This window comes from Aulonocara sp. 'chitande type north' Nkhata Bay, linkage group LG19, assembly GCF_057382095.1.
Source record: "Aulonocara sp. 'chitande type north' Nkhata Bay isolate Kocher_YH1m ecotype deep benthic linkage group LG19, A_spYH_male_GT1.1, whole genome shotgun sequence".
NCBI lineage: Eukaryota > Metazoa > Chordata > Actinopteri > Cichliformes > Cichlidae > Aulonocara > Aulonocara sp. 'chitande type north' Nkhata Bay.
The window spans coordinates 28,665,709-28,680,409 of record NC_141362.1 but is presented as its reverse complement, the minus strand read 5'-3'; the positions used below and the strand labels follow the sequence as shown (position 1 = coordinate 28,680,409).

The 14,701-nt window shown below is 37.5% G+C and overlaps 2 protein-coding genes across 2 annotated transcripts; one reads left to right on the top strand and one right to left on the bottom strand.

Annotated features, from left to right (window-relative positions):
- Positions 1-847: 847 nt before the first annotated feature.
- LOC147307257 (deoxycytidylate deaminase-like) lies at positions 848-8,394 on the bottom strand. Its single transcript, XM_086274684.1, has 6 exons — positions 8,302-8,394; positions 6,800-6,881; positions 5,439-5,571; positions 3,408-3,527; positions 2,298-2,394; positions 848-1,169 (listed from the first exon to the last, which is right to left on the bottom strand). Exons 1-6 carry the CDS (start codon positions 8,316-8,318, stop codon positions 1,094-1,096), a joined length of 525 nt encoding a protein of 174 aa, XP_086130810.1. The 5' UTR covers positions 8,319-8,394; the 3' UTR covers positions 848-1,093.
- A 3,961-nt stretch (positions 8,395-12,355) lies between these two features.
- On the top strand, positions 12,356-14,296 carry LOC147307256 (uncharacterized). The gene has a single exon (XM_086275541.1). It carries the CDS (start codon positions 12,559-12,561, stop codon positions 14,086-14,088), a length of 1,530 nt encoding a protein of 509 aa, XP_086131667.1. The 5' UTR covers positions 12,356-12,558; the 3' UTR covers positions 14,089-14,296.
- Positions 14,297-14,701: the final 405 nt, after the last annotated feature.

Below are 14,701 nucleotides of genomic sequence, written 5' to 3'. Positions count from 1 at the left end.
AAGTAAAGCACTTTGTTGGACAGTAGCTACAGTGTTCATGGTCAGATTTAGGTTATGTAAAGAACAGCAGATGTTAATGATCCTTAGATGCATTTACTGAATTCCACCTTTATACAAACTTGATAGGATTTAGTGTAAAGACAGTATAAACAGTATACTGTAAATGTAGGGGATGGAAATTGAAGCGAAGACAATTCATGAAAATCTGCTTACATCCTGTTGAATTCATTTGTGCAAATCCACAAAGCGCAGTAAACCTCAGAGCAGCAGTAACACAGTAGATGCTGCTATAAAACTACTATAAAGATCACAGTGACTTGTGATTCTTTTTCCCCTGCTGATTTTTCGTTTCCTCACCTCCCATATCTCACTTTAACCCAACTGAACTCCGTTTCCTGTTTAGGTGTTGAGGCAACGTCACCCTCTAGAATGTAGGCAACGAAAAAGAAAGCGTTTTTCATAACTGATTCAAGCTGAGTTCATTCATTAGAATAAAAAAATAGGTCTGGTTTGGTTAACTCCTGTGCAGCTTCAAGTATCATTGAGAGGCTAAAGAGATAGACTGCATCATTCCTCATTTACAAAAAAAGATCATTTTATAATATGTATGGTACATACCTTGCTCTGCCCTTGCTTCTGTCTTGATGAGGGAGGATCTCCCATTTTAAAAGCTTTCGATACCAAAATAACAAAACCGTCCTTTAATCTACATTCCAGTTGAACATCTCCTAACCCACCTTTCATTTTACTCTTTAGTAATTTCTATATAAGCTTTTTGTAGATTTGTTATCAGCAGAAAGAATAGCTGCTAGAAGAAGAACTTGGAGAGGACAACAGTTTTAACCATATTAATGCTTTATTATTACTATTATTAGTCTCCCATTTCGTTACTTCTTTTTTCATTTCATATGCTTTTTTCCCAGTTTCTTTTATTACATTCTGTTCTATAATTTGTCAAACCAAATATTCTAATTTCAGATTTGACCTGCAAATTAGTCTTGGTCATATTATTCTCCAAACCAGTCCCAAATCCGTTTTCTGCTGATTCTTCTTCTGCCTCACTGCCCCATTCAGCAGCTCCCCAAGATGAGTCTTAGGCATTTTCATTTCCAGGAGTTTCGATGAAAGGCAAATCAATGGCAATTTGAGGCATTGTGTGCACAAAGTGCCTGTGAAAACACAGAAAACACACATTCAGACACGCTGGTCAGTACTGCTGCTGCAGTAGCAACACTATAGGGTGTTTGGGGCTGTGGGACCTGGATGACATTGACTATAAGACAGTTCCAAAACAAATCCATCAGCAGCCACAAAGGGAAGAAACATGGATGTCAAAAAATGGAGAGACTGAGTTTTTTTGCCCAAGAAATGAAGCACCGCGCATGGCTGCCAATGTGGTGAAACCAGGGTTTATGCACAACGTCAGCTCTCATGCTAAGCTTACACCTCAGATCCCATTTAAAAACGTATCGATATCCGGAAATGTTACCTGATCTAAATAAAATAATTTTGTAAGTCCAGTAGCAAAAAAAAAAGAAAAAAGCTGCAGTTTGGGTAAAAAAGGACAGAAAGACACAGACACATTAATCCAGTGAAGATCTACTAGACTAACTGTAGACTACATAATCACAGCGAGTGTGGCTTGTTTGGAAGGGTTGCTAAAAGAAAGCTTGCTGTATCTTAAAACAACAAACCACAAGAATAGATACGGTGATGTTTGGAGTAGTGAGATTCTGCAATCATGGAAAAGCAGATAGTTGGCTTATAAATATTCAAAATATTGAAGCTTGTGATAGAAAATATTTTATATTAAACTGAGGGGACTTGTTTCTCTCTTATTCTACTGTCATGTCCCTTATTGTACTGTACTATCCATCTCCAAAACAATCAATGCAGTGTGATTAGAGTTTACTTTGTAATACATTTCCTAGAAACAAGAAAGAAATTGTTACTTTGGACAACCCACACCTACAGAACACAATGTCCATATTTTTCAGAGGAACTGCTTTCCACTGAAGAAATAAAAAAGAGAAGTTTGTTCTTGCTTTTGTCCTGTAAGTCTGACCACTGTCATTACACACCATCTCTGCCATGCTTACATTTTGTCTTAATATTACTTTGAAAGAACAGTTACAGTTCACTCCTTTCCTTCATCTTTACACAGGAAACTACAGAAGAGGAAACAAATTTTATTTTAATTTTACAGATCTTACCTTTAATTCAATCAACCAGAAAGTCTCTACAGTACACTGGTGCAAGAAATATGTTCTTTTATTGTGTCCCAGAAATGTACTCACCTGTACGGTATCATCGCCATGTCAAGCATCTTTTTGGATGCTTTGGTTTCAGGTGTATCATGGTACTTGTCACAAAGATAAACCACTTCCTTCAGACCTGGAGAGAGTGAAGAAAGAATTATAAAGGAATCCAGAAAGCTGCATTGAAACTTGAAGGGTCAAGACTACTTAGCAGGAATACGGGGATCTGTGTGACTGTTAAAAGGATAAGGACATCTTTCTGGAGGAAAAAAAAACAGTATGCACCAGTTCTGTTCAAAACTGCAAACTGAGAAGACATTTGGGACATTTGTGCTGTCAGCAACGCATAAACATTCCCAGTTGCACACTTGGACAAAACAACACTTCCAGGCGTGCATGAATTTAGAATAGGTTCTCATTACTTGTTGATTTGCTCTGCAAATACAAAAACACAAGCACTTCGGTTCAGCGTGGCTGCACCCTGCAGGCTGTTCCGTGCACTAAACAACACAGGATAACTTATGTGTTGTTGTTGTTGTTGTTATGTGTGTTATGAGAGTGTAAGTAATGTGGATGTCTAGGTTGTGAAATAAAATTGAGGCACAGGTGGCCAGAAGGGGACAGAGGAGGAATGCCTCCCCTGCACCTCAGTGCAAAAATGTTTTTGTTTGAGTATCCTGAGCCAACAAACACAGCATTACCATCAAAATAAAAACATGTGTTAATACAGTTCAAACTATATTCATGATCTAAAACTATTTAACTATAAGTTTAGCCACATGGCAGCCACACCTCTGGGGAAAACAAAAACACGATTGTCTTCCTTTTTTGTATCACAATCAAGTAAACTCTTTGTCCCCCATGGCACACAGAAAAACATATTCAGGGTGAGATTTGTTGTGACACAATCTAAATGACAATTTCAGGGGGAAACCCAAAGAATCTGCCTGCTGCCAGTTTAATATTATTAATAAAGGTAACATAATTCTTAGTTGAAGCTGAGGACTTCCTCGATCTCCAAAAAGTAGATCAAATGACAAAATTATATTTTCGTAGTTCACCTGGACATGAATAGCATTATGTGAGACTTTGACACGTGTATAACTGTATAATTAATTGCAACTGACTATGTGTGTTGTCAGCACCCACCTGCCTGGATGATGAGTTTGGCACACTCATTGCAGGGGAACAAAGTCACATACATGGTGCAGCCTTTCACATCAGCATTCGCGCTCGCGTTCACTATGGCATTCAGCTCAGCATGGCACACTGTGGGACATGACATTGAGACAATCCTCAGTGAGTGCATGAAATTCATATTTTAAGTATAATAAGCTTGAAGGCAGGTGTTAAAAACAATAAAAAGTATAAAACTTTGTGGACAGCAAAGCACATCAGGTTTTATTTATATGCATATGTAAGATTTGAAAAGAGACTGGACAAAACTCAGTGGAATTCAGCGTTTTAATGCATTGTTCTTATCCAAGGAAAACAAAATCATCACGTCATCGCTGTTTAGTTCACTGGAAACACTGCAGTAGAGAACGTTCACTGGATGAATATACACAGTATCATCAAAAAATTCTGGGAAATGACACTCTTTACACTTCACAATCTGTGATTGGCCATCAGCATTTTACTTAAGATGTATTTTACCACCTGAATGGTCTTCCTTAGAATTCAGTCTCTTAATACTACTACTACTACTACTACTACTACTACTACTAATAATAATAATAATAATAATTGATATGTAAAGTGATAATTAACCCAATTCAGAGTGTATACTGATAGGAGTTGGCCATGTTTTACAAATTAGTCTTGTAAAACAAGTCATTTCTTTAAAAAAAAAACACAAAACAGTACAGCGACTGTTAAGAGAATCTATAAGTAGAAAACTATTCTTAAATGTGTTTGACAAGCAAACAAAAATTTAATCAGATTTTTGCACTCTGATCACTGAGTAATAATGTATTAGCCCAACCTGTTTTCTTTTTTGCACCTGTTTTAGATTCAAACTGAAGTGTCTTTGATCTTTTTGCCCCCACATGCTCCTTAAGTTTGCCATTTCGGTCTGGTTTAAAACCAAAATGACAACAAATGTTTTATTGCTGGGCTGACAGTAAAGTTGTCCAAATTTTCTTGTTATTTTTCTGAAGTCAAAAAGTAAATGTGATGAGCTCTGCAGCCTCCTGTATATATAAAGTCATTAGTACATTGAGGATCGTTGTGCACCTTTTCTGCTCCATAATATTTCTGAGAACACAATCCTTTTGCTCCTGTTGGCTGTTGCATCAAAGTTTTTCCTCAAAGTTGACACCAGCTGAATTCTGGGCCCACCTACTTTGCTTTAGTGCAGTTATTTTTATTTATTTATTTATTTATTTATTTATTTATTTTAGTTATTTTACATGATTTTGCTACAAATCACTGAATTTGATTCTTCACACATAAAGACAGCACAGCATAAAATGACAAAAACCTCTTCAAGAGGAATATATATATATATATATAATATAATATATATAATATATATTTATCTTTATCTTATTCTCCCAGTTAAATTTACCCTTCATTCTAATTTGTGTTGTACAGTTATTTCATTTTTAACCTTAATTTATATTTTATTCCTTCCTAGTTAAATTTACCCTTTTTAATTTTTCATATTTATTTCCTATCTTATTCATAGCCTTTTCCTTTTTTGTTCTCTTTAGGTCACGAGCAGTTGTCCAAGCATTTCACTACATATCGTACTGTGTATGACTGTGTACGTGACAAATAAAATTTGAATTTGAATTTGAATATCCAGACATCCTCTAACACATTAATACTGTGGTTTATATTTAATTTATAATTTATTAATTTATATTTTAACCTTAATTTATATTTTATTCCTTCCTAGTTAAATTTACCCTTTTTAATTTTTCATATTTATTTCCTATCTTATTCATAGCCTTTTCCTATTTTTTTTTAGGTCACGAGCAGTTGTCTAAGCATTTCACTGCATATCGTACTGTGTATGACTGTGTACGTGACAAATAAAATTTGAATTTGAATTTGAATTTAGATGAATAAAAGCAGGAGTGCTTTGCTTAAACAAAATTATTTAAAACTTGAAATAATTCAGTCAAACTGAAAAACACAGGAGAAAAAAACAAGTGTGTGGAAGTGCATACTCACCATAGATGTGTTTTTTGTCAAGTTTATCACCTTCGATGCGATTCCATGGCAGTTTGCCTTCACAGCCATTGGGCATACAATTGTGACCAGTGCCAACTATCTTATTGTCCTGGTTCACTAAACATGCTCCCACCTGCAAACAGAGAGAGATGTGGGAGAGAAATTTACCTCAAAAGGTTACAAATGTGTTTAACATAATCCACAAGGATCATGGTCATTCATTTATTTATATAATACATTAAATTACAAAACCAACGCCGACCAAAGTGCTGCACAGACAAACAAAAGAACTAGTACCAAATAACTTATAATATTAGTATCAAACGCCAAATACCAAATAACTCTCATCCTGTATTAAATGCCAGTGAATACAAATGTGCTTTTAGATGAGATTTAAAAAGATTGACAGTAGTAGCCTGTCTGATGTGTAGGGGTAGATTATTCCACAGTTTAGGCGCTACGACGCCAAATGCTCGATAAGCTTGAACCAGCCTCGACCTTGGTATGACTAAAAGCAAAAGATCATTTGGTCTAAGAGATTTAGAGGGCACATAAGGCTGCAAAGGTCAAACAAATACCCGGGAGCCTGTCCATTCAGGGCTTTGTAAGACAACGTGAAAATAAAAAAAAACTTTTCTGAACTGAACAGGGAGTCAGTGAAGAGAGGCAAGCACCGGGGAAGTATGTTCACGCCTTTTAGTTTAGAAGACGAGCTGCAGCATTTTGGACAAACTGCAGTCTTGCAAGACAGTTCCGACTAACTCCTACATATAAGGAGTTACAATAGTCCAGCTGCGATGTAATAAAACCATGGATCACCTCTTCAAAGTTTAGTGAGTCAAGTCATGTGAGACTGTCATGTAGCCGGGAGTGGTTTCTGAGTCAGCTGAGAGGAGAGGTGTGGTTTTGTTTGATGAGGTGATTTTTGTGCTGGTGTAAATACCAAGCTGAAAGATTTTCTGCAGCGTCATCTCTTTTCTTAACAGTGTAACATTTTTATATTTTTTAACTTGTTTTATAGATTTTTATCACCACTTTACCATCATCTAACAACGCCTCTGACTGCAGTAGGTGGCACTCACTGGGATCATTTTGGGTAGAAGCAGAGAAATGATGTGTAAATGCCTCCTACTTTTGTGAGTCAGCACAGAGCCTGAAGCAGAAAGACCGGCTTAACAAAGAAAGTTGACAACAACCATTGTGATATCCACCATCTCTAACTGGGGTTTTAGGTTTTTGCTGATCCAGCTCACACAAAGAAAGCTATGTTGAACTTCTTTCACAGTACACACCTCTGAAAACTGTTTGTCATGATGTTGGATACAAGCTTACTGTGAATCCATATGCAAAGAGACACATACCTGAGTGTTTGGGTCATGGCTTCTTTTTGCTGACAGAACAGCTACAGCCATGAAGTAGTCTGCATCAGTCACGAAGTCTGTCCTGGTACAGAGAATTACAAAAACGCAGACACAGTAAACTTTATGAGGAGAAATATAACGACAGCCTTTAAACCAATTCTTTTAAGACACCATGTGAGATTGCAGCATCCAAGCAGTCACTTCTATGCACCTTCTATGATACGGTTCAGTTTGCATTACTTGATGTACTTTGGCAGTAAATTAATGGTTTGACATAAACTCAGCCACATAAAAACACTAGAGTGGATTTGTTAGAGATTTTCTTCATTATACATTATAACCAAATCTCTATAATACAATATAATCAAGTAAGCCTTATATTTTAACCAAGTATGCCTTATATTTTGTGTGTTCATATATTTTCACATAACCAAGCCTATTGTTGAAGAATCACCTAACCAAGTCTATTGTTAAAGGAAAACTGATGCATTCCTTACCTCAGTGTCTGAGATGTTTGACAGCATGATATAATGATGCATTCTTTACTTCAGTGTCTGTGATGTCAGATAAAGCATGATATACTTCTGTATTCTTATCCCAGTGTGTGAAAGATCAGATAAGCTGATTTAATGTTTAACCTCTTCCCTGACAGTTAAAAGAGGAAGTACTATGTAACCCATTTTTGCCTTATAAATAAAGCAAGCAGCCTGTGCTCGGTGTGTTTTGTCTTCTCAGAGAGACATTCACCCGTGCGCACATTTTCTAATTACACTCTGAGTCGGTCTGCAGTTGTCTCATTTCTCTTACTTGTGTTTGAACAAATGTCTACCCCTGACAGGATTCTTCTGAGTAGAAGCTTGATTTACATAATCATCAATAACTGGAGAATAGGCTGTAATTTAAGTTACTCAAGTCTCCTTCCTTTTTTTAACAGAGGAAATACAATGTTTGGAACCCCCAAAAAGTTGATTCTGTTCATCTGGACGTAGCGTTCACAGTGGGAGAAACATCCCACTCATCCAAGTGATTTCTTCAGTCTCAACTGTAGAAATCACTTGGATGAATCAATTTTTTGGGATTAATTTACCTGGATTATTGAGAATGCATCAAGATATAATGCCTGGAAATTTGCTTAAAAGGCACAAGTGTAAAGATTTACAAATGTGTGTAGTGTAGTGTATTTTGCCAATAATGTTTTTTGTTTTAAATTTCACTAAAACAGAACACACAACCCAGGTGATTTTAGAGGTTTTACATGTCCTTGTGATGTCAACATTAATACAACAAAGGCTGATTTGACAAATAAAATGCATTTCTACCCAAACTAAAGCTTTAAATATTTAATTGTTATGATTTTGCAGCAACAGATAACAAAGGCTATGTTAATAAGAGATATAATTTCCACTACAGCTAGGTGAATAAAAAAAGAGAGAAGTTCATGATGTATTTGAGAAAAAGATAAAAAAAAAAAAAAATCAAACAACTAGTTAACAGATAATTACCTCTGATCTTGTGCCATACTCTTTAAAAAAGTGTCTTAGCAAGTACAAGATGTTTGTAGCTCTGGACGGCTGAAGTCTTTGCTGAATGTTAACGATAGATGATATATATGAGCATATGAACCCTCCAGGTCAAGTCCACACCTCCAATCACCTGGGAGGCGTGTCAGTTTTGTGTCTGTACTTGTTGCATATGTGTGAGGGCTATGCCTAGGATTTCCCTTTTTATTATTATTATTATTTATTTATTTATTTTTTTAAATAAATAAGTCGGGTGCATTTCTAACCTCGGTAATGGGGAGTGTACTGTAAATTTACAATAGGTAACACCTGAAAAAAGACTCATTTTGTGCCTCATGATTGTGGTAAGAATATTAATTTGTTGGTTGACCCACTGAGACAGATTTTAAAAATATATATACAGTATATGCAGGCCTTCAAACCGATTCAGCCTGAACAATAAGGCAATCCTAATGGTGTAGCTGGTGATTCCTTTTGGGTTTTGTTTTTTGGCTCAACACCCGATTGTGCAGTTGTCTGTAAGTTGTGGCCTCTATTCTTTAGCATCTAGCTGGCGCTGCAGAAGAAGACCGAGCTTAAAGGGAGTAACGTTGAAAGCTCACTTCTCTCAGAGATGGAGAAAGAAAGGACTGCCCAATGTGATTTAACACATTTTCTTAATAAACTGAAAGCCTAAAGAAAATGTGTTAAATCAGATATTGAATCTGTTTATGATGTAAAATAATGGGGGGGGGGTTCATATTCTGCAACAAAAAAAATATGATAATCTGAGCTATGCTAACTTTGTGTTATTTAAATGGTGGTTGAAATATGTTTGATGGATTTAAAGTAAAGCACTTTGTTGGACAGTAGCTACAGTGTTCATGGGCAGATGTTAATGATCCTTAGATGCATTTGCTGAATTCCACCTTTATACAAACTTGATAGGATTTAGTGTAAAGACGGTATAAACAGTATACTGTAAATGTAGGGGATGGAAATTGAAGCGAAGACAATTCATGAAAATCTGCTTACATCCTGTTGAATTCAGTTGTGCAAATCCACAAAGCGCAGTAAACCTCAGAGTAGGAGTAGGATAGTAGATGCTGCTATAAAACTACTATAAAGATCACAGTGACTTGTGATTCTTTTTCCCCTGCTGATTTCTCGTTTCCTCACCTCCCATATCTCACTTTAACCCAACTGAACTCAGTTTCCTGTTTAGGTGTTGAGGCAACATCACCCTCTAGAATGTAGGCAACAGAAAATAAAGCTTTTTTTTTTTTTTTTTTTTATAACTGATTCAAGCTGAGTTCATTCATTAGAATAAAAAATTAGTTTTTGTGCACAAAGGGCCTGTGAAAACACAGAAAACTGATATCTAAACATTCTGGTCAGTACTGCTACAGCAACACTATAGGGTGTTTGGGTTTGTGGGACCTGGATGACATTGACTATAAGACAGCTCCAAAAACAAATCCATCCGCAGCCACAGAGGGAAGAAACATGGATGCCACAAAAAAGGGTGAAACTGAGTGAGTTTTCTTGCCCAAGGAATGAAGCACCCCACATGGCTGCCAACATGGTGAAAACCAGGGCTTGTGCAGAACTTCAACTCTCATGCTGAAGTTTACATCTTAGATGCCGTCTAGAGATTCATCCATATCAGGAAATTTTACCCGATCTAAATTCTGTTCCAAGTCCAGAAGCAGCAAATTTTCAGAGGAACTGCTTTCCACTGAGAAATAAAAAGCAGAAGTTTGTTCTGTAAGTCTGACCACTATCATTACCAGTGTTGGTCAAGTTACTTGGAAAAAGTAATCAGTAACTAATTACTGATTACTTCCCCCAAAAAGTAATCCCGTTACTTTACTGATTACTTATTTTCAAAAGTAATTAATTACTTAGTTACTTAGTTACTTTTTAAAAACATGATTTACAACCTGAATAGGTGATAAAGCGATAGATCTTTCAGCCCAATTCTACTTTTTCTACATAATCCATCATACAAAATGTAATCAAATGGAAAAGTCTCTTTTTAAAACTTGTTTTATTAGTTTTAATCTTTTAACTTTATGCATCAAGCAAAAATGTAATTATATGCAACATTCTCTGACTGGAAGAAATTTGTTTAACATTTAAACCTATTTTCTGCACATTCCAGCACATAAAATAAAATAGGTTTTTGTGTTTACACTCACTCTTTCAAATAGATGCAAGTAAAACACAGCAGAAAATAAATAAAATCGAAGACTAGTGGTCCTGTTGCTCTATTTTTCACCTGTATAGCAGGAGTGGGGTAGGCGGAGGTTTACCCTGGTGCAGGTGTGCCGCAGCAGTCAGTGGAAGAATCCGCGAGTTTGTCTGTGAATTTCCCGCTCCGTGGGAGCGTACTCGGTGCTTGCTCGGAAGTTTAGGGCTTGTTTTCGCTGTAAAAAGAAGTTTTCTTCACACGCAGTGAACAGCGGGCGCTAATGTTTTTGTCACTTTTTACAGAATCAAACTCAAAGTAAGGTCAGTACTTCCACGCTTTAAACGCTGCACGCTCATACTCTCTCCTGCACTCCATATATTATCCATTGTTGATCTGCACACAGCTGATTGCCACGAACGTTGCACTCGCTTACGTCACTGTCATGAGACACTCACAAAAAAATCAAGGTTTTAGTAACACAGTAACACAGCGTGCTTACGGGAAAGTAACGATAATCTAATTACCTTTTTTGCAATAGTAATCCCTTACTTTACTCGTTACTTGAAAAAAGTAATTGGATTACAGTAACGCGTTACTTGGGGGCAGCTTGTTTGGTTTTCTTGTTTTGACTCAAATTTTTCTTAGTCTATCTAGCAGAAAATGTTGGTCAACAATATCAGGGGCAAAGGTTAGGTCCAACATCAGCAAAACAGAGCATTCACCTGCATCACATCTCATCAAGCTGTCACCGGAGACTCTAAGGAGTGCAGGTTTAATAGAGTGAGCTCTACGAAAACCAGACTGGAATTTATCCAGAATGTTGTACTCATCCAGAACATCTTCTTATAACCAGGGCGGCACTCATAGGTGATCACTCACAAAAACGTTAATTTAAAAAAACGTTTATGTATGGACAGAGTAGAGCTGTGGAGACCTGGCTTGTATGGTGTTATGTTGCTGACAACGAATAAAGGTCTGTTGTTTGATTTAAATACCCCTCTGCAACTCTGGTTTTTCTAACGCTCGCTTTAACAAACAGAGAGAAGAAATTAACAGCAAACAAATAGATATTGAAGCAAAATGGACAACAACACAGCTAGGAGCAGAAGTAGTTCTGCGAAACATGGAATTAAATGAACCAACAGTCGACAATACGATTGTTAAAATTTTCATAGAAGAGGCAGCCAAACTTTCGAAGAAGCCAAGTTGCATACGTCGGTTTTTCTAATCTATAGGCCGACTGTTTTGTTTCACGAGGCTTTATAACAGAAAGAACATTATGACATGAAAATGTTATGTTTGTGCAGATTTCGCGTTTTCTAAGAAATACATACTCTTTTCCTTCTGTCCAAGATAGCTTTAAATGTTATTTATACTTGGGAACCAAATTATGATATTTTAGACATTTCTATTGAGAAATTTTCCCCACATTTTAAATATACTATAATATACATTTTAATAGACTATAAATATCAAGCAATCTTGACTGTTTTTCCAAATTCAGCATTCAAACAATGACTAAATAAATACATTCTTACCTGAGATCGACGTGCAGTGCAGGGACGAGGACGACTACTCGGGTGGGTGCTACGGAATAGTCCAAGTGACAGCAGCTTTAGTTTCCGGCCAACTATAAATAAATGATTTTTCAACGTGATTGTTGTCACCTGGTCGACTGTAATAGATCAACAATCAACGATAAACGAAACAACTATCGTTGTTCCAAATGAAACCAGACAATATTTTAACTGCTACCATTACTAAAGTTATTATTATGGGAGGCTGTGATGAAGCTTGGGGGGGGGGGGGGGGGGGGGGGGGAGAGAGAGAGAGAGAGAGAGAGAGACAAACAAACCACACTCTCCGAGCGCATTCTTTTTTTGCTCGAAGTGGGCGGGGCTTAGATCAAAGGCTTCAAAGACGTCACACTTGAAGTGGGCGGGGCTTCAAAGACGTCATACAGACAAAAACCTATAAATAGCCCTCTGCAACTCTGTTTTTTCTAACGCTCGCTTTAACAAACAGAGAGAAGACATTAACAGCAAACAAATAGATATTGAAGCAAAATGGACAACAACACAGCTAGGAGCAATCCAGACAATGTCAGGAGTCATTCCACTCCTGCAAATGATGTTAGGCCACTGCTAGAGGAATTGCTAAATAATGTTACACATGAGCAGTGGCAACAGTTGCGGTCTGATTACGCCGAAAATGCCACCATAGGAAGGCTATGTAATTTTGTAGATAATGTCATTGCCCTATGCTCACTGTCAGCAGGTGCAGAACTGAGGTTTTGCCAGGACACTGCTGTCACTAGCACAACAACAGTGGCCTTAAAGCAGACACAGACAGCTCCTGAACTTGCACAGACCTCTAACACAGTTGACCGCAACACGGAAATGCCAGCTCATATTTCACAGGAAACAACAGCCAACTTGCACAGCACAGCAGAAAATTCCGCTGATGTCACATTTATCACTAATATCCAAAATACCACGGAAACAACTGAAAACTCAGAGGATTATGCATCGCTGGCAGATCAAATTAAGGCTGTGATTCTACAGAAAGCAATGGATTTGTTAAACATCCCAGAAAATAGCACAACAACAGTGGCCTTAGAGGAGACAGAAACAGCTCCTGAACTTGCACAGACCTCTAACACAGGTGACCGCATCATGGGAAATCTAATCTGTGTGCCAGTTGTTATTTTACAGAAAGCAACAGTCAACGTGAACAGCACAGCAGAAAATTCCGCTGGTGCCACACTTATCACTAATATCCAAAATACCATGGAAACACCTGAAAACTCAGAGGATAATGCATCGCTGGCAGATCACATTAAGGCTGTGATTCTACAGAAAACAAGGGATTTGATCAACATCACAGAAAACATCACAACAACAGTGGCCTCAAAGGAGACACAGACAGCTCCTGAACAACAGAAAACAACAGTCAACGTGAACAACACAGCAGAAAATGTTGCCACAAATATCAATGATACATCTGACGAGCCCAGAACTCCAATAGACAAGAAAAACCGTGACACCACGCAGGCTGTAGATAAAGCAGGAACCTCTTTGGAAAATGATGTAACCCCAAAGAAATCCTCGGCTCAACATGAAGCCAGCATGCAAAATCAATTCAAAAAACACCCTTTGGTAGCAAAGGATGAATTGTCTCAAAACAAAGAAAAATACCGATTTTTTGTGGAAACATGTATGGAAGAACTAGTTAAGCGGGTTATAAAAAAATCAGGTAAAGTCATAAGTCCAGAAAGAGTTTTAACCATCTACAAGAGGCTTAGCGAAAAAATCTGGGCTAAAATCAGGGATGAAATTGATCAAATCCCCTTAAGGAAGTTCAAAAACTTTGAGAAGGTGATTTTCAAAGCCCTGTGTAAACAGTGGCAAGAGGCAGAAGTAGTTCTGCAAAACATGGAATTAAATGAACCAACAGTCGACAATACGATTGTTAAAATTTTCATAGAAGAGGCAGCCAAACTTTCGAAGAAGCCAAGTTGCATACGTCGGTTTTTCTCATCTATAGGCCGACTGTTTTGTTTCACCAGGAGACAAAACAAGGTTGATGCATTGTAGAAAAAAATTGTGATAACCCCTTGGAACGGTCGCGGCAGATGGCTGTCCCCTCACTGAGCCTGGTTCTGCCGGAAGTTTCTCCCTCTTAAAAGGGAGTTTTTCTTCCCCACTGTCGCCAAGTGCTTGCTCAGAGGGGTTTTTCTGTTGGGGTTTTCTTTTTAATAACTTTTTAAAAAGTTAACATCAATAAAAGTTATTAAATTTTACACTGATTTCTGTTTGGTTTTTTTATTGTCTGTAAGTTTGTTATTTGTTATTTCTTGCTCAGTTCAAACTGTGGGTAGAAAATGCTGTGCTGTCATGTGACCTGTACACACACACACACACACACACACACAGAGCAGCTAGACGAGGTAAAAACATTCCTGACTTTGTCTGTGATTTTTGGACAGCTGCAGCAAACAGCAGCGCTGTGTCTGATCAGACCACCTCAGTCGAGTTCAACACAAGTCCAGATCTGGAGTCGAGTATGAAGACCGAGTGCCAGCAAAGTCAGGAGGCTGGAACACACGTTTACAGGCTTTTCATTTCAGATGTGTTACGCCCCAGTCTAGGGGTACAGGAACGTAGCATAAGGGTTAAAAAGGAAGTGACGGTTTGGGAAGAAAAAACT

Excerpts from the sequence above, each read along its gene's own strand:
- LOC147307257 (XM_086274684.1), bottom strand. Across the intron at positions 2,395-3,407 it reads CAAACTCATCATCCAGGCAG|GTCTGAAGGAAGTGGTTTAT; the intron begins GTGGGTGCTGAC and ends CACTCTCTCCAG. Across the intron at positions 1,170-2,297 it reads ATGGCGATGATACCGTACAG|GCACTTTGTGCACACAATGC; the intron begins GTGAGTACATTT and ends GTGTTTTCACAG.
- LOC147307256 (XM_086275541.1), top strand. The coding sequence starts at position 12,559 with ATGGACAACAACACAGCTAGGAGCAATCCAGACAATGTCAGGAGTCAT.